This window comes from Typopeltis vanoorti, chromosome 2, assembly GCF_054136105.1.
Source record: "Typopeltis vanoorti isolate ZY-2024b chromosome 2, IOZ_Tvanoo_1.0, whole genome shotgun sequence".
Taxonomy (NCBI): domain Eukaryota; kingdom Metazoa; phylum Arthropoda; class Arachnida; order Uropygi; family Thelyphonidae; genus Typopeltis; species Typopeltis vanoorti.
The window spans coordinates 22,141,627-22,159,316 of NC_143550.1; the positions used below are offsets into that span (position 1 = coordinate 22,141,627).

The following is a 17,690-nucleotide window of genomic DNA, read 5'->3' on the forward strand; positions in this document are numbered from 1 at the left end:
ATTGTGTAAATTATTATAATTTATTAAATCGAAATTGATCCGCAACGCGGGAAATTTTGAGTTCCGATAGGTGGGTAGTACGTTGTATAAATTTTGGGTTTTAGAATAAAGTTAGAAGCATGGCGTCGTCTTTTGGAAGTCCGGCGCAAGTTCAATCACCTGCGGTAAGTGTTTACAATTAACTTCTTTTTTTTTATTTATATTTATTATAATTGAAATAATGCAGTATTTCACCTTGATATTTAAAAATTGATGGAATGCGATAGCATAAATACCATTCCGTGAAACCACGCAATGAGTCGAAAGGAGTGTAAGGCCGAAGGTTTGGCGTTTCCAATTAATCTCCAATGCGGAAAGTTTTCTTCTAATCCTTTGAAGATAATGAGCTCCTTCATTTGAGGGTGGATACGGAAAATATAACTTCGTCACTTGAAGAATTTCTTGCATAGTAACTGAAACACTATGAGCATGTGTTTACTTTCAGGTTGAAATACAGATACACATACCATATTCGTATTTGATCAAGGTAATATCTAGTGCTGAATAAGACGATCTATATGATGATGAATAACAATATAGAAGGCGTGTATCCTTGGCTTACTCTGGATAGAGTATCAAACCATCGTATTTTACTACCTCCTTTTTTAACTGCTGACTTACAACTCGCATTTAGACTATATTTTACTCTGTATGATGTAAGCAAAGATATATCAAAACTTTGAGCATTACCGCCATTGTTTATTTATCCCCCACCCATTATGTTTTGGTTAAAGGAACGGTACTTCTAAACCCAGAATCAACCCAATACTGCTTTTTCTTTCATTGAGTTGCATCTGTGGTTTTTAGAATAATTTCTTTTTAATAAATGCACATATGTACTTAAAATCTCATTTGATATAAGTGCTTTTCTTAGAATTAATATGAATGTGCGCCGGCCTGGGTGGCGAGAGGTTAGCGTATCCACTTTCCAGCCAAAAGGGTGCAGGTTCGAATCCTGCCATGGGAATGGTTGTTTGCAATTGTCTCTGGAAATACCAGTGGGTGGTGGCAGTAGATGGCATTGGTGTAGTTGCAGTTTTGTGGAGACAGCTGTAGAGTAGGTGCCCTCCCTCGATGAGTCATTGGACTCCCTGGTGGTGTCACATAATAATGTGAAGGCTGCACTTTTTTATTTGAATTTTTTTTTCCCTTTCAAGAAGACTTCCATGTTTGTACCAGTAGCATATCTTTTGAATGTGTGCTGGTTAGATAAGTGCAAAAATTAGGAGGTGCTTCTTAACAACCATGTTGGCATTAAGCATTTGTTACTTTTAAAGTATGCATGTTTATCAACATTCATCACCAGTGCTCTTGCATCTAATGCAGATTTTAGCATCCTTTGCCATTCCCCTTTGTTCAGCTGATTCAGATCCTGCATACTCTCTCTCCACACTACTTCTTCACATCATCTACATATTTTTGTCATGGGCATCTCTTCTGTTGTACATCTATTCTAACAAACATCAAGTTTTTGATCTTTCTGCTCTTATCCATCATGCAGATATGTCCTAAATGCCCATATTTCCTTCAAATTAGTTTCTGCAGTAGATTATATTTGTACTTTTCTCTATAGTTCATTTGTTACCTTTTTGCATCCATTCACTTCATAAAATCTTTCTATAATGTGTTCTTTCAAATGCCAATATTCATCTTGGGATCTGACAGAACCATAGCATGCTTGTGAAGATGCATGCTTCCAACAGTCTTAGCTTTATGGCAAGGCTTGCTGATTTATTTTTCCTTTGACCTTTATTTGTCTTTTCATCCTCTTCTCTCCAAATATCATTGTTTTAGTTTTTTTTTTTTTTTATGGGATATTCATATCTCCTTCTTTCTTCACTTAACGTCTCAGCACTGTTCTTTCTATTTCTACATCTTCTTCAATAATGACTTTCATTTGTAAATTGTAAATTATTGATGATTGTACCTTGAACTTGTACTTCATTCATTTTATATTCTTCTTTGACCTCCATTGTTCTTTCCAACAGCATCATAAAAAAGCTTAGGGTATTGTCTCATGCCTCTTGTTGTCCTGGAACAGTCTTCCTGTTTCTTCAACATTTGTCACACAGCCTCTGCATAATTGTTTGATATTCTGCAGTAAATATCAGGTTCCTTTCCATTACATTAAGATTAGAGTACCATGCCGCTTCTTATCTATACTGTTGAATGCTTTCTGAAAATCATCAAAGCAGATATGGATATTTTTTTAGATGGAGCTTTCTCCACAGTTCTTAACGTTAATATTTGACGAACAGTACTTCTGCCTGTTCTGAATATTGATGGTTTAACTTCTAAATTTTCTTTAATTAGTTTCAACCTTCCTGTTTAATATCATAAGTACTTTTCTCACACGATTTGTTAAAGAATTGTTCTGTAGTTTTTGCAGTCCATTTTTGCTTCTTTTGTTGTGAATCTGTGTTAGAATCAATCTTGTCCATTCTTTTGGTGCTTTCCTTTCATGCTATGCATTGTAACACAACTGGTGTAGTTTTCATCACCTTGTCTTCATGTTTCAATATCTCCCCATATTTTTAATGAATTTAACAGTAGGTATGTGCTAAGTTGATATTTGATAATGAGATAGTCAAAGATAGCCAAAACAGGACTATAACTATAAATTTTGAGGTAAAGACAATGTATACTGTTATATTAATTAAAAAACTTTAATTAATACTTCCTATATTTCGGTAATGTTACATTACCATCTTCAGGGAACATAAAATTAATGATATGTGCACGCAGGCACTAACACTGAACAACTATGGCTAAAGACAACTTAAGTCAGTCCTAAACAGTGCCACCTAGTGGGCTAAAGTGGGTGGTAGTCTTGGCTGATGTTTTAAGAATGCAAGTTTCCAAATTTGTTGAGGTTTGGGGAGTTTTTTTTAGAGCTGAGGCGGATTCCAAGAATAATCTCTCATATTTATGCTTGCTGCTGTGCAGTAAGGTAGCTTTCTTCCAGCGTATTTTGTGGCTGGTGTCCAAATCATGTCAGCAAGTCCTGAGTGGCTGTATTGGTGAAAACGGACATAATCCTTATGTTTGGATATCCTGATATTAACTGTCCTGCTTCATTGTCTATAGTAAGACAGTTTGCAACTACAAGGGATCTGGCATACTCTAGGTATGTCTAAGAGAAGTGACTGGTCCTTGGGGGAGCTGATAAGAGATGCCAATTTTTTATATGGTTTATAACAAGTTGTCAAGTCATATATTTTTTTTTAGGATTTTTGTTAGCTTTTTGGAAGTATCCTGAATATAAGGAATGGTGAAAATTTAGAGTAGTCCCTGTTATGAAGGTGGGAGGGGGGGTTGAAGTTAATTGGTTTTAATATTTTTAGGATTTTATGGGGGTTGTAGCCATTGACTACAAATGTGTTAAGAATATGGTTACATTCAGTGGTAAGGGCATTGTTATCTGAACTGATTAATTTTGCCTTGTTATATAGGGTTTTATAATCCCATATTGTTGGGAGAGGGGGGGGGAGATTTCTGGTGAATTTATCTACCTGTATGTGTAGCTTTTTTGTAAACAGAGAAAGCCAGGGATCTATCAGGTTGGCATGTAATCAGAGTGTCTAGGAAAAGGAGATTGTTACTGTTTTCTTTTTCCAAGGTAAACTGGATCCTGGGGTGTTGATTGTTTAAGTTTTGATAAGACGTTGTGGAGAGTGTCCAAGCCATGTGGCCAAATAGCGAACACATCATCTACATAGTGCAGCCAAACAGTAGGTTTAAGTGGAGCCGAGTTTAAAGCTTTTTCTTCATAGGCCTCCATAAAGAGGTGGAGAGAGAGTGGAGAACCCATAGCTGTCCCTTCTATTTGTTTATAGAATTTTCCCTACCAAATGAAATTTCCTGAGTTCATGGTAAACTGAAATAGGGCTGGGATATTGGGAGGAAATTTGGCTTGGATGAGGTCCAAAGTATCTTTTAGCGGGACATTGTGAATAAGGAGGAGACATCAAAACTGACCATTATGTCAGTGTGTTGGAGTGAGAGATTTTCTATACTGGCTTTAAAGTAGGCTGAATTTTTTATGTGTGAAGGTGTGTTGCTGGTATATTGTGTGAGCACTCTGGCTAAATGTTCAGCTAATTTGTGTGTGTGGGGGGAATCAATGCTATCCACAATGGGACGTAATGGCACATTCTGTTTATGGGTTTTTTGGAAGTCCATATATTCTGGGGGGGGGGTCTAGAGCTAAAAGGTTTTAGTTTGTTAGCCACTTCCACAGCCCAAGAAGTAACCTTCTTAAGGAGCCTATGGAATGTTCTGATTTGCCACAAAATATGCTGGAAGAAAGCTATCTTACTGCACTGCAGCAAGTATAAATATGAGAGATTATTCCTGGAATCAGCCTCAGCTCTAAAAAAAAAAAAAAAAAAAAAAAAAACCCCAAACCTCAATACATTGGGATGCATGCATCTGAGACTACCCTAAATATGGGAAGCTTGCATTCTCAGAGCATGAGCCTAACACCCCAAGACTACTACCCAATTTAGCCCACTAGGTGGCACCTTTTAGGACTCTAGGACAGTGTTAGTGCCTGCGTGTGCATATCATTAATTTTGTTCCCTGAAGATGGTAATGTAACATTACCATAATATAAGAAGTATTAATTAAAGTTTTTTTATTAATATAACAGTATACGTTGTCTTTTCCTAAAAATTGACAGTTATGTATCACAACATATAAGTTTATCTACAAGAGCCAAAACAGGAGTGCTGTCCATAGAAAAAAATAAGGGACAGGGGAATCAAAAACTCAGTGTACACATTTCTTCCCATATGCAAAGTGGCTAGTTCAGTTTAATGCACAATTAACATGTTCAAAATTTTGTTCAGAAATTTAAATCAATTTGAGTTGTTTAATCATAACTGGAATTCATAAATGAAGAAGAGTGAATCCATTATAATTTTTGCTCCCAATTCTGAATAGAATTGTTGGAAATTAGCTTCATTGTTAGCAACTGTATTGAGTAATCTACCTTATTATACATTGGCAACTCGCAGGAATGAGGAACTTGACAAGTGCAGGGAGGCGACTTATACAAGTCATGTTGAGAGTTTATTTTTCACTTGGTTAGACTATAATAAGTTTAGTTTAATCCTTTATCCAAGTGTGAGCAAACAAAGAGTGCACCTGAAAGTATCTTCAGGACTGGGGTAAGGTAGTGCAACACCAGGAAACTCGTTGCAAAGGTGGAGAAAGCTCTCATTACTCCTATCTCAGTATCTCCCATAATGCAAAGCACATCTCCTTGCGGATATGTGTAATGCTATGCATTAAGGCAAGGGCCACTACCCATACCAGTTTTGACCTTTATTAAGGTCTCGTCAGTGGGAGCCAGGCCCAGTAGTGGAGATACAAAGGTAGAAGCATTGAGAGGTCATCCTAACCTATAGGAGATGCCAAAGGGTGTGCAACCTTATTATTAAATTACTCTGGATTCAGAGAAAGATGTTGAGAGTTTATTTTTCACTTGGTTAGACTATAATAAGCTTAGTTTAATCCTTTATCCAAGTGTGAGCAAACAAAGTTTGCGCCTGAAAGTATCTTCAGGACTGGGGTAGGGTAGTGCAACACCAGGTAACTCATTGCAAAGGTGGCTCCCACTGACGAGACCTCAATAAAGGTCAAAACCGGTATGGGTAGTGGCCCTTGCCTTAATGCATAGCATTACACATATCTGCAAGGAGATGTGCTTTGCATTATTGGGGATAATGAGATAGAAGTAATGTTAGCTTTCTCCACCTTTTGCAATGAGTTGCCTGGTGTTGGCACTACCTTACCCCAGTCCTGAAGATACTTTCAGATGCAAACTTTGTTTGCTCACACTTGGATAAAGGATTAAACTAAACTTATTATACAAGTCATATTATGTGATACCTTCAAGGACTCATTGAGGCAGGGCACTCTACTTTACAACACAACTCCCTATCTTCACTAAATGCTTACCATCATCTCTCTACAATGGCATCTACTTCCCACCACCACTATTTTTTTTTTCTTTGTCTGTAAATTGCATGTTTCCTTTTGCCAAATTTGCTTGTATGTGGGATGAAAAACCTGAGTTTCCAGGAGGGAAAAAACCTGCTACTGCCATATGAATTAGCTAACTCACCTTCAATGAAAAAAGCTCGCATAAAGATTTCTCTTGTTACAACAAGAATTGAACTTGGGTATTTTCCAACTCAAGGATGCAATGTTATCATAATTCTTCCGGTTGCACTACGGAGGAGGTTTATTCTATTTACTCACCGGTTGCTGTGGGAAACCTGGACTGTATGTGCTTCCAGTTTACCCTTGAATTCTTCCTCTCTCTCTCTCACACACACCTGAGGTGGTGTGATACTAAGACAAGTGATGAGCTTAGTCCACCTTTACCATGAGTTGCCTCAGTCCTGAAGATACTTCAGGTGCAAACTTTGTTTGTTTATAATAAACTAAATTTATTATAATCTAACCAAGTGGGGAAAAAACTTCCTGACAGGTAATTGGTTAGTAGGCACTGGAACCGAAGTAGCATGTCACATGCTAGGGGAGAGGACTAGCAACAGAAAAGAGAAACATGCCAGATCTTACATGTTATTGCAATTTGTAAGATTGTGTAATACTACATGATTACTAGTTTCCTGTCAATAATTTTCTTCCAGCTTAATCTTATTTGTCAGATATTCATATTATATAAAAAAAACATGGAAACAATTTTGCATTATTGGTAGACACCTGAATATTTCCCTTTTAAATCATTTATTTTCATTGAAACCATGTGGGAGCAGTAACTTTGAGTTAAAACATAGCCACCAAATGTTTTGACCTTCATATATGAAAGTCATCATCAGGAATACAGCCTTAGCCTGACTGTCTTGCGAGAGAGAAAGATGGGGGGGGGGGGAGGGAACAAAAAACCCCAGTAAATAAATATCTTGTATATATATGGAACTACATCAGTAACCATTTTGCCCAAGGTTTTTTTTATTTATTTATTTTTTTTAAATTGTCTGAGGAACACGCTTGTAGTATTGTTTTTTTGCTAGCTTTTGCATCTATTATGTAGTTACTTTGTGCTTGGCTTTTGGGGTTCTTCAGTCATGTTCTTTATATAATCCTTATCACTAGATGGTATTCAAGATGTTGCAAATAGGCCATCCATCCAAGGTCTAAGAGTGAGGTATGTGGATGAACTATCTGCAACAGATCTAACTTTTGGTGACAAGGATTATTAAAAAATCAGGCTATAGACACTTCCACAATTCCTAAAGGCCAAGCATAAAATAACCAAATATTGGATATAGAAACCAGCAAAAAGAGAACTATAGGCCAATGGTGTTCTTTAGAATTTAAAAAAAAAAAAAAAAAAAAAAGGACAAAAAATAACAAGACTAGAAAAATAAGCATTAGCCAGTAGCCATTACTGTAGTTCCACAAATGAGGTCTGACTGTTAAATAATGAGACTGGTTGCAAAAACGTGGTTTATTATTACAATTGTACATCTTAATTGTTATCGCCTTCAACATTCTCCTCTATCTATGCACTGTTGCATACGAATTTTCCATTGTTGGAATCAGTGCTGCAAGTCATCAGGTGTTATCTGCTTCAGTAGCACTGCCGTTTTCTCCTTTACCAATGACTGAAAATGGATGTCCTTCAATGCAGATTTCAACTTGGGAAAAAGGTATAAGTCACATGGAGCCAAGTCTAGCGAGTAAGGTGGATAGTCCAACACTGGGATCATCTTATCAGCCAGATATGCTTTACAGACGGTATCTGGCTGATAAGAATGCTTATCTGGCGAATGCTCCAGCACTGTGGGCTGGAGCATTCGCCTGATGGAGAATCCAAGCATTGTTCATCCACAGATCAAGTCTCTTCTTCCTCACTCATTCTCTCAGTTTTTGCTAGAAACTTGAGATAATAATGTTGATTATCTGTCTGACCCTCTGGTATCCATTCAACCATTTCCGTATTGAAGGGCACCCATTTTCACTCAGTGGATGAGGTAAAGGAGAAAACGGCACTACTAAGCAGATAACACATGATGACTTGCAGCACTGCTTCCAACAATGGAAAATTCGTATGCAATGGTGTATAGATAGAGGGGAGAATGTTGTAGGGGATAACAATTAAGTTGTACAATTGTAATAGTAAACCACATTTTTGCAACCAGTCTCATTATTTAATAGCCACATCTCGTATAATCAAATTGTATTTATTTTTTCTTCTGTCTAGAGGTCAGACTAGAGTCGAATGTTAACCAAAGCAGTAATGTTTTAATCCACTGTGGTGAATGATTATGTAGCTTGTGTTCCTATGTGTATGTATTTCTGATGATATCCTTAATGTAAAGGTTGAAATGTCAGCTAGTTATTTTGAGTTACATTTTACACCACTATAGTAATTATTTTCATAACATTTTTCTTTAATGAATGTTGATCTTGTAACAGTGAAAGAAAAGATCTCTGTTATTGCCATATCTAACATTATATTCATCTAAGGCACTGCTGATCGATCCACCTAGATCTTGGACATCTTCTGGTTCTTGTTCCTGCCATCCTAACATCAAAGAACTGTTTTGCTGAAAATTCTGTTCATGTGATCAAACCAAATCACATTAGCTTTACTTGTCAATTCTTAAATGCTAAATTTGCGAAGTTCATCTCTAATCTTCATTTGTAATGATTTTTTCCAATGTTGCCACTTATTCATGCCTCCCCCCCCCTCCAATTTTCTAACGGTCCTGATGTTTCTGTAGTCTTTGATCAATTTTATATCTAACCCTTGTCAACCATGCCCTTATACAATTTCCAGGGGCAATCCCTCATTCTCTTCCTTCTTGCCATGTATTGAAAAAATCTTCAGTGTTGATCTATAAAAATACCTTTTTTAATAATATTTCTGTTGAAAGTTTTTCACTTGGTTATATTATAAATTAAAGATACCAAGAAATTATATACTTTGTTTAATCCATTATCCAAGTTAGGCAAACAAAGTTTGTGCCTGAAGTATCTTTTAGGACTGGGACAACTCGTGGCAAAGGTGGCATGACTTTACATCACTTGCCTTAGTATCCCATAATGCAAAGTACATCTCCTTGCAGACATGTATAATGCTATGCATTATGGGAAGGGTCACTACTCAGACCGATTTAGACCTTTATTGAGGTAATCAGTGGGAGCCAGAGATGGGATTCAGACACGAACTTTGTTTTCTTACACTTGGATAATGGATTAAACCAAGTATATAATTTCTTGGTATCTTTAATTTAACTTATGTTTCTATTATGCCCCCTTTTTTTGCTCTCCTAAAGGAATCCATGCAACCAGATTCACAGTGCCTGTTGTAATCAATATGTGGCTTTATAAAGCATAAAAGGGAATGATGATGATTATTCCTGCTTCTCAGTGTGTTCCTCAGCATCCATGTAATCAGATGTGCTATTTTAACCACCTTTCAATGTGTTCTTTAAACTTGGAGGAAGTAGGGGAGACAAGAGATCTGGGGTTGATGATTGATAGAAACCTGAAGTTTAGAGGACATATTGCAAAGGTGGTGAAGGTAACACAGAGGATTACTGCAATTATGAGAAGGACACTGACCTGCAGAGATAAGAGGGTTATCATTCCGTTGGATTAGTCTTTCCCTCAGCCGATCCTCATAGTTATGAGGATCGGCTGAGAGAATGTGGACTGCAGAGTTTGATGGATAGAAGGAGGAGAGGTGATACGATTGAGACTTTTAAACTATTGAGAGGTGGTTACAGGGTTGACACTGGGGAGTTCTTTCGCTTGGTTGAACAGCGGGAAGGAGTGATGACAAGAGGCCATCCCTGGAATTTACGAAAGGAAACTGAGCAAGAGGGTGAGGAGTGGTTTCCTTGCGTGGAGGGTGGTTGAACCGTGGAATGCATTGCCTGATGGAGTGGTGAGAACGAGAACGGTCAGTGAGTTTAAGGAGTGGTATGATAGACTTTGTTTCTTAGGGCGGGGGACCTCCCCTAGATGAGTCTTGACAGACTTTATGTTCTTAGGAAGGACCTCCCACGATGAGCCTTCTGACTCCATGGAGGCCTGAATAATAATAATAATAACTTCTGTCCATTATCACGCCTAAATCCCCCGCCACATTATCCTTATGCCCATAGTCAACCATGAGTCGCATCATGGTAGTCAACCTCCTGGATGGAGACAACACACATGATGAGTCTTAGTAACTCCTGAGACCTTCAACCTGTGCTCATGAGACTGCGAATCCTCTCCATCACTTTCTAATCCTAAAGGTATCCATGCAAAGTCTGGTTTTTTGTCCTTCAGAACAGGCAAACCAGTCCTGTGGAACACACACAGCCTTAAATACCTACAACAATGTGGAAGGGATAGGGTTCTCACCACATTATCCTTAGGCCTGTAGTCAACCATGAGTCACATCATGGAAATCATTAATAATAAATTTAATTTAATCCTTTATCCAAGTGTGAGCAAACAAAGTTTGCGCTTGAAAGTATCTTCAGGACTGGGGTAAGGTGGTACAACACCAGGAAACTCGTTGCAGAGGTGGAGCAAGCTAATATCACTCCTATCTCAGTATCTCCCATAATGCAAAACACATCTCGTTGCGGATATGTAAATGTGTTTTGCATTATGGGATTAGGATTAAACTAAATTTATTATAGTTTAACCAAGTGAAAAATAACCTTTCAACATCATGGAAGTCAACCTCCTGGATCAAGACGACACACATGTTGATGAGTCATAGTACCCTGAGACCTTCAGTCTGTCCTCATGAGACTGCGAATCCTCTCCATCACTTTTTAACCCTAAAGGAATCCATGTAAATGTGCCTGCTATAGTCAATATGTATCTTTATAAACCATAAAAGGGAATGATAATTATCCCTGCTTCTCAGTGTGTTCCTCAGCATCCATGTAATACCGATGTACTATTTTAACCACCTTTCATGTGTCCTTTAAACTCTAACTCCTGTCCATTATCATGCCTAAATCCCCTGCCTCCTCATTTTCCTGTGGTGAATGATTATGTCATACAGTGTAGTATATAGCTTGTGATCTCTTCATTTCAAAGTGGCAGTTTTTATCCCATCCATACCCAATGCTACCATTCATCTTGCAGGATCTCTACATCTTAATTAATTGTCATTCTATTTTCTATTATTGGCTGACAAATATTTCCCCTTAATCATTTCGTATATTTCATGTACAAGATAAACAGCAGCAGACCAAGTACCAAGCCCCACAGTAACACTGTCGCCTGCTGTTTCCTGGATTCTGTTTTCCCATATACTACTATTTGATGTCTATCCGTTAGTTACCCCCCTGCCCAAATCACCTGCATCATCCATTTTCCATCTGAAACAGTTTATATAACAATTCTGTATGGTATCCTGCCCATTGCCTTTGCAAAGTTTTGTCATTTCCTTTATCTAACTTAAACTTTTGCCAATTATCAACATCCCAAGTACTGCAATTGCCACTCCTGATTAGCTTATAATTGGCTGTCTGTGAGCCTCCTTTATACAGCAGAGCTGTTTTGTCCTCTTTCCACTTCCTAGGCATCAAATTCCTGACATGTATCCTCAGAGTGTATAGGATATTATGATAGTACTACATGAAAAAGTTACATCATTACTAACTTCTTATAAGATTAGTTCTGCTAACACATTCTTGAATGCTAGCAATGTCAGTTCCTAATTTTTAATTTATTGCTGTCATTGATGCCATCTGTTCACTCTCCTAATCCTTCTGACCTCTGTCTATTGTCTTTGATCAAGTATTTTGTTTCTTATCTAACTCTCAGATCCATAAGTTAAAACAGAACACTGTACTGTGTACAGCTAGTTTTGTTTTGACTAATTCTTATTCCATGTAAATTTATTCAGTTTACTTCTTACCATACCAGCTTTATTTTGTTCTAAGTTGCCTATTGGAAATTGTCCATTTCCATATTTAATTTGCTATCTTCACTAAAAATTGTGCAAAAATAGCTAAAATCTTTTGTGTATACATTCTCTTTCAGGATGTGGTTGATGTTTTCAGCGATTCTGCTTGTTTTCATTGCCTTTTTATTGTTGATTTTCATATGAAATTTATTACAGCAGTCATTCAATTTAGTCAAGGAATGGTGCAGACTTGTACTGAATTTATTTAGAAGTATGACATCTCTAAAATACAGAGCTGAGATTAACATCTCCAATTTTGATATCAGATTTAATACCACTTTTCTTCATAGTGTATTATTCATCATCAGTATAAGGTGATGAATAACATCTTATACTGACGTGGAGATATTGTGTACCCGATTTACACCAGGCTATCTTCCTGTACTTCTTTCAATTCTAACTACTGACTTCAGTTCAAATAAGTATTGTTTGTTATAATGTCCCATTTATGCTATATAACTAGTATTTTGAACAGCTTTTTTCTTGCCACCTTTTCCAGGTCTAAGAAACTTAAATACAGATCCTTGTTATTCCCATGATTTCTCAACTATTTTTCTTAAAGTGAAAATCTGATCATGACAACCTGTTTGGCCTGAATCCAGCTTGTTCTTTTCCAAGCTTGCCTTCTGCAGTTTTTCTTGTGCAGTATTTCAAGAATATTTCAAATAACTTGCTCATGTTTTATAATATAGTGACAGCTGAGTTGGATAAAGGTAACGGTTTTTCGGTAATAGTGCTGGACTTTGCAAAGGCTTTTGACAGGATACCACATGAATTCTAATCAGTAATTTACATCACATGGGAATGGATATAAATTGATGAAGTGGATAAGGGGGTAGTTGACGGAGAAGTATAAGAGATTTGTTTATTCAGGAATTTTTTTAAAAGAAAAACTGCAGGTTATGTGGAGGGCACACCCAAAGGCATTGGTCACCAGGTAATTTTTTGTACAGTGGGTTAACTTGGTCCTTGGTCCTGCTGTTAAGGAATGCCTTGAGGTCAATGCCTTACCCCTGCAAGCCTTTCTTGTCCTTGACAATGCTCCTGCCCATCCACCAAACCTTGACGACTACATCCTGGAGGAGTTCAGCTTTATGAAGGTTCTCTACTTTCCACCCAACACCACCCCTATCCTACAGCCCATGGACCAACAGGTGATCTCCAATTTCAAGAAACGTTTTACTAAACACATGTTCTGATGCTGCTTTGAGCTTACGGAGAGCACAAACCTCACCCTTCGAGAGTTCTGGAAGGACCACTACAACATTGTCATATGCCTCAAAATTATTGATATGGCCTGGCAGGGTGTTACTAAAAGGACCGTGACCTCTGCAATGAAAAAGCTGAGGCCGTGGCTGAAAGGGACTGAAGGATTTAGACCTGAACAGGAAGTGCTGGAGGAGATTGTGTCCCTCGGAAAGTCCATGAGCCTGGAGGTGGATGAGGGAGACATCGAAGACCTTGTCGCCTCACATTCTGAGGAACTGACGACGGAGGAGTTGATGGAACTACACATTCAGCAACATACAGAGGTTCTGCAGGAGATTGGTACAACTGTAGAGGCAGAGATCTCTTCAAGTGAGATAAAGTGTTGGCAATATGGGAATAAAGTTTCGGACTTTATTGAAAATAAACACCCTGAAAAAGTTGCAACTGGTCGTGCAGTGGTGCTATTTAATGTCACTTGCCTAACTCATTTCAGAAACTTTCTAAAAGGGAGGAAGAAACAAAGCTCCTTGGACAGGTTTCTATTGAAATGCCCTGCGGATGAAAGTGCCGAAAGCGTGGCAAAAATAAAAAAATAGTGAAGAAGAGAATTAAGTTAAGCAAAAGTGAAGTGAAAGAAAAAATTAATACCATACGATAATCTGCTCTGCCAACATCTGTTTATTTCTTTAGATTCTCGTTTACATGTATGTATGTACAGTATTTGGTTTTATTTTGTTTGTATACAATATTTGTTCATTATAAATACATTATAAAAAAATTGGAGTGGCTTTTTAGGGACTGGTACGAATTAATCTCGTTTTAATTAATTTCAATGGGGAAAATTGATTTGAGATAAGAGCATTTTGATTTATGAGCTCGGTCATGGAATGAATTAAACTGGTATCTCAAGGTGCCACTGTATTGACAATGAAATAAACACCTTACTACTGATACTTTTTTTTTTTTTTTTTAACAGCTTGCGACACATTACCTCTTTGTTTTATATTCAACTCTTCTATAAGTGACCTTTAACTGACCTCTCTTTTTTCAGACGACTCCTCACTAAACTAGCTTTGCTTATTATGTTGTTTTCATATTTAATTTGCTCTTTTTCACTAAAATCTGCCTAAATAGCTGAATTACTTTACTTTATAAGTTCTCCATTCAGGATGCAGCTAATGTTTTCAGTGTTCTTATCTAGTTTCAATATTGCCAATAAAAATATTTGTCTGTTTATTGGCAATACTGATTTTCATAACAATTTGTTATGGCAATTATTTAGTTTAGTTAAGGACTCCTTCAGACTTAGACTGGATTTAAGAAATGTTATCTGGTCTTTAAATGTGGATTGGTGATTGCTAATGCTACTTTTCTTTGTAATGTGATCCATGTAGATGATGAATAACAGTGGAGATGATGTGTGTGTGTGCCCTTGTCTCGCATGATTTGACATCAGATTATTTTCTTGTACATTCTTTACTTCTAACTACTGGCTTGCATCTCAAATATAGACTATATATTGTTCAATATACTGCCTCACTTCACCGTATAATTGTAACATTTAAAACAACTTTTGTCTTATATCTTGTCATATGCCTTTTCCAGGTCTACAAAATTTAAATACAGATTGTTGTAACATTATCCTCTTGCTTTCTCAACTACTTGTCTTAAAGTGGAAATCTGATCCTGATGCCCTCTATTTGTCCTAAACCCAACTTGTTCAGGTTTTGATTTCACATAGAGAAATTTCTGTAATTCTCATTCAGTCCTGTTTTCCTTTCTATAGATGGGTGCTATGAGATCTCTACTTCAATTTTAGGAAATTCTATGTTCCGATTAGTCTTCTGAATTATGTAATTCAGTCACTGTAAAATTTTTCCTTCCTTCTCATCCATTCCTTAGGATGGGTCAAGTCTCCTAATGAAGAAGAGTTTGAATGAATTAATGCAGCCAGCTCGTCACTTTTCTGCTGCATCCTCCCAAGGGTAAGTATTTATGACTGTAGATCCATGTGTGTGCACAGGGCTGCTTTGCCTGTTCTGAGGAATGAAAAACCCAAGCTTCCAGGTGAAAAAACAGTCTCCTTGTGAGATTGGCTAACTCTCCTTTAGTCGAAAGAGACCAGATAAAGGTTCCTTGTGTCATAGACGGGAATCGAACTCAGGTCTTTCTGATCAAAGGACTCAGTCTATACTGACTGAGCAATGGAGGCTCTGTAAAATTTTTATACCTCTATATTTGAACATTTCTGTTTGAATATCATCTATTCCAACTGCCTTTCCTGAATTTTTAGATTTTTTTTTTTTTTTTTCCTTACCTCGCATACCGGTGAGCATTCCTCATTGCATTCTTCTTGAATATTTTATACTCCTGTTCGTTCACTTCTTGTTCATTTAACATTATTTCAGAATACCGCAGACACTTAGGATGTCTTAATCTTCAGTTTTCATGACACTTACGTCTGATTCCTTTTTACTGTACTCTTCCTCTGTTTCAGACTATTTTGTTTCAATAGCTTTCAAAATATTATGCCACCTTCCTTGGTGTTTATTTCCTGTATTCTTACAAGTTTTCTGATGAGTTTTGTATACCTACTTTTACAATGCTTTTCTTTCTTACATTTTAATCCATGTGTTAAGGCTTAAGTGCTGGGAGGACATCATGTTTGAGATTTAATGGAATATTTACAAAGAAAGGATTAAAAACTAATTTTAATGCTTCCAATATGTCGTCTCTGTCACTGAGACATCTTCAGGGATTACAAATAACTTTAATACACATACACACACCATACAATACTAAATGAAACACGTGGGTGACTTTAAAGTATTATTTAGGTGGTGTGCCCTCTTTAGGCGTTGTAGGCAGCCTAGGATGTAAAGTGGGATCTCTGGCAATCGTTTCCCAAATTTTGGGAAGTTTTATGCATCTGTAGAAAGGCTTAGACGTTGGTTATACATGCTTATTAAATTACTTAAGGAATTTACACCGTACAAATGATATAAATTAAATTTTAATCTATATTCCAATATTTCAGCAACATCACGTTGCCATTTTCAGGAACTTAAAATAAAGACGTGCACGCAGGCACTACACAGAGTAACTGAGGATGAAGCAGGAAGCTGTTATTTCTCCTAAAAGTTCTGATGGTTCCTCCCTAGCAGGTTATGTACGTATTCTCGGCCATTGGGAAGGTCTTCTGATGCAAGTCTCCCAAATTTGGGGCAGTCTCATGCAACCAAATTTGTTGAGGTTTGGCATGTTTCTTAGGGTGAGGCTGATTCCATGAATAGCCTTTCAAATTTGAATTTACTATGGTGTATTACCGTGGCTTTCTTCCACCGTATTCTGTGGAGAGTATCCAGGACATGGTCTGCAAGACCAGAGTAGCTGTACTGGTGAAAACGGATGTAGTCCTTGCGTTCTGAAATTCTGATATTCCTGTCCTGCCTGTTTGGCCAAAGTAGGACAGTTTACAGCTGCATGGGACCTGGTATACACCAGGTAGGTTTAAGGGAGGTGGTTGGTCTTTAGTGGAGTGGATAAGGGATGCCAATTTTTTATATGGTCTCTAACAAGAGGTCAAGTTATGTTTTTTTGGGATTTTGGTAATTTTTTCCAAGGTGCCTCGGATGTAGGGAATGGTGATGGATTTAGAATAATCCTTGTTGTGAAGGGAGGGGTTAACTGGTGTAAATATTTTTTGGATTTTTTTGGGTGTGGGGTAGCCATTGGCCGAGAAACTGAGGATGTGGTTTAGTTCCGTGGGTAGGGCATTGTCATTTGAACAGATACGTTTAGCCCTGTTGTGTAGTGTCTTAATAACCCCATATTGTTGTGAGGGGAGGTGGTGGGATTGTTGGTGAATGTATCTGCCTGTATTGGTGGGTTTTCTATAAACTGAGAAAACCAAGGTTCCATCAGGCTGGTGGGTGACTAGTGTCCCTAAGAAAGGGAGGCTGTTATTTTTCTCCTTTTCCAGGGTGAACTTAATTCTGGGGTGTTGGTTGTTTAGGTGTGTGTTAAGAAGGAGAGGAGTGTATCAGAGCATTGTGGCCAAATAGCGAACACATCATCAACGTAGCGAAGCCATATGGTTGGTTTCTTTAGGGCAGAGTTTAAAGCTTTCTCTTCAAAAGTCCATAAAAAAGTTGGTCAAGGGTGGGGAGAGTGGTGAACCCATGACTGTCTCCTCTATTTGTTTGTAGAATTTTCCATGCCAAACAAAATAGCCTGACTTCATAGTGAACTGAGATATCGGGAGGAAATTTAGCTTGGATTAGCTCTAAGATTTCTTTGAGTGGGACATTGTGAATAAGGAGTAGATGTCCAAACTGACCATTATGTCAGTATGTTGGAGTGTAATGCTGGCTTTGAACCACTTCCCTTAGACCTAACTGGTGTATACCAGGTCCCTTGCAGCTGTAAGCTGTCCTATTTTGGCCAAACAGGCAGGACAGTGAATATCAGAATTTCAGAA

At 37.6% G+C, this 17,690-nt stretch overlaps 1 protein-coding gene across 3 annotated transcripts in view; it reads left to right on the plus strand.

The window, feature by feature from the left end:
- Positions 1-116: 116 nt before the first annotated feature.
- LOC150108870 (sphingomyelin phosphodiesterase 4) overlaps positions 117-17,690 on the plus strand; it is a 295,822-nt gene continuing 278,248 nt past the window's right edge. For 2 of the 3 annotated variants that reach the window (XM_090403908.1, XM_090403915.1), the window contains exon 1: positions 117-164. In XM_090403908.1, the coding sequence (XP_090260034.1) occupies positions 120-164 (45 nt within the window). In that variant the 5' untranslated portion in view covers positions 117-119. Of the gene's footprint in view, positions 165-459; positions 527-17,690 lie in introns of those variants that run through there. The other variant, XM_090403923.1, reaches the window with a different exon arrangement.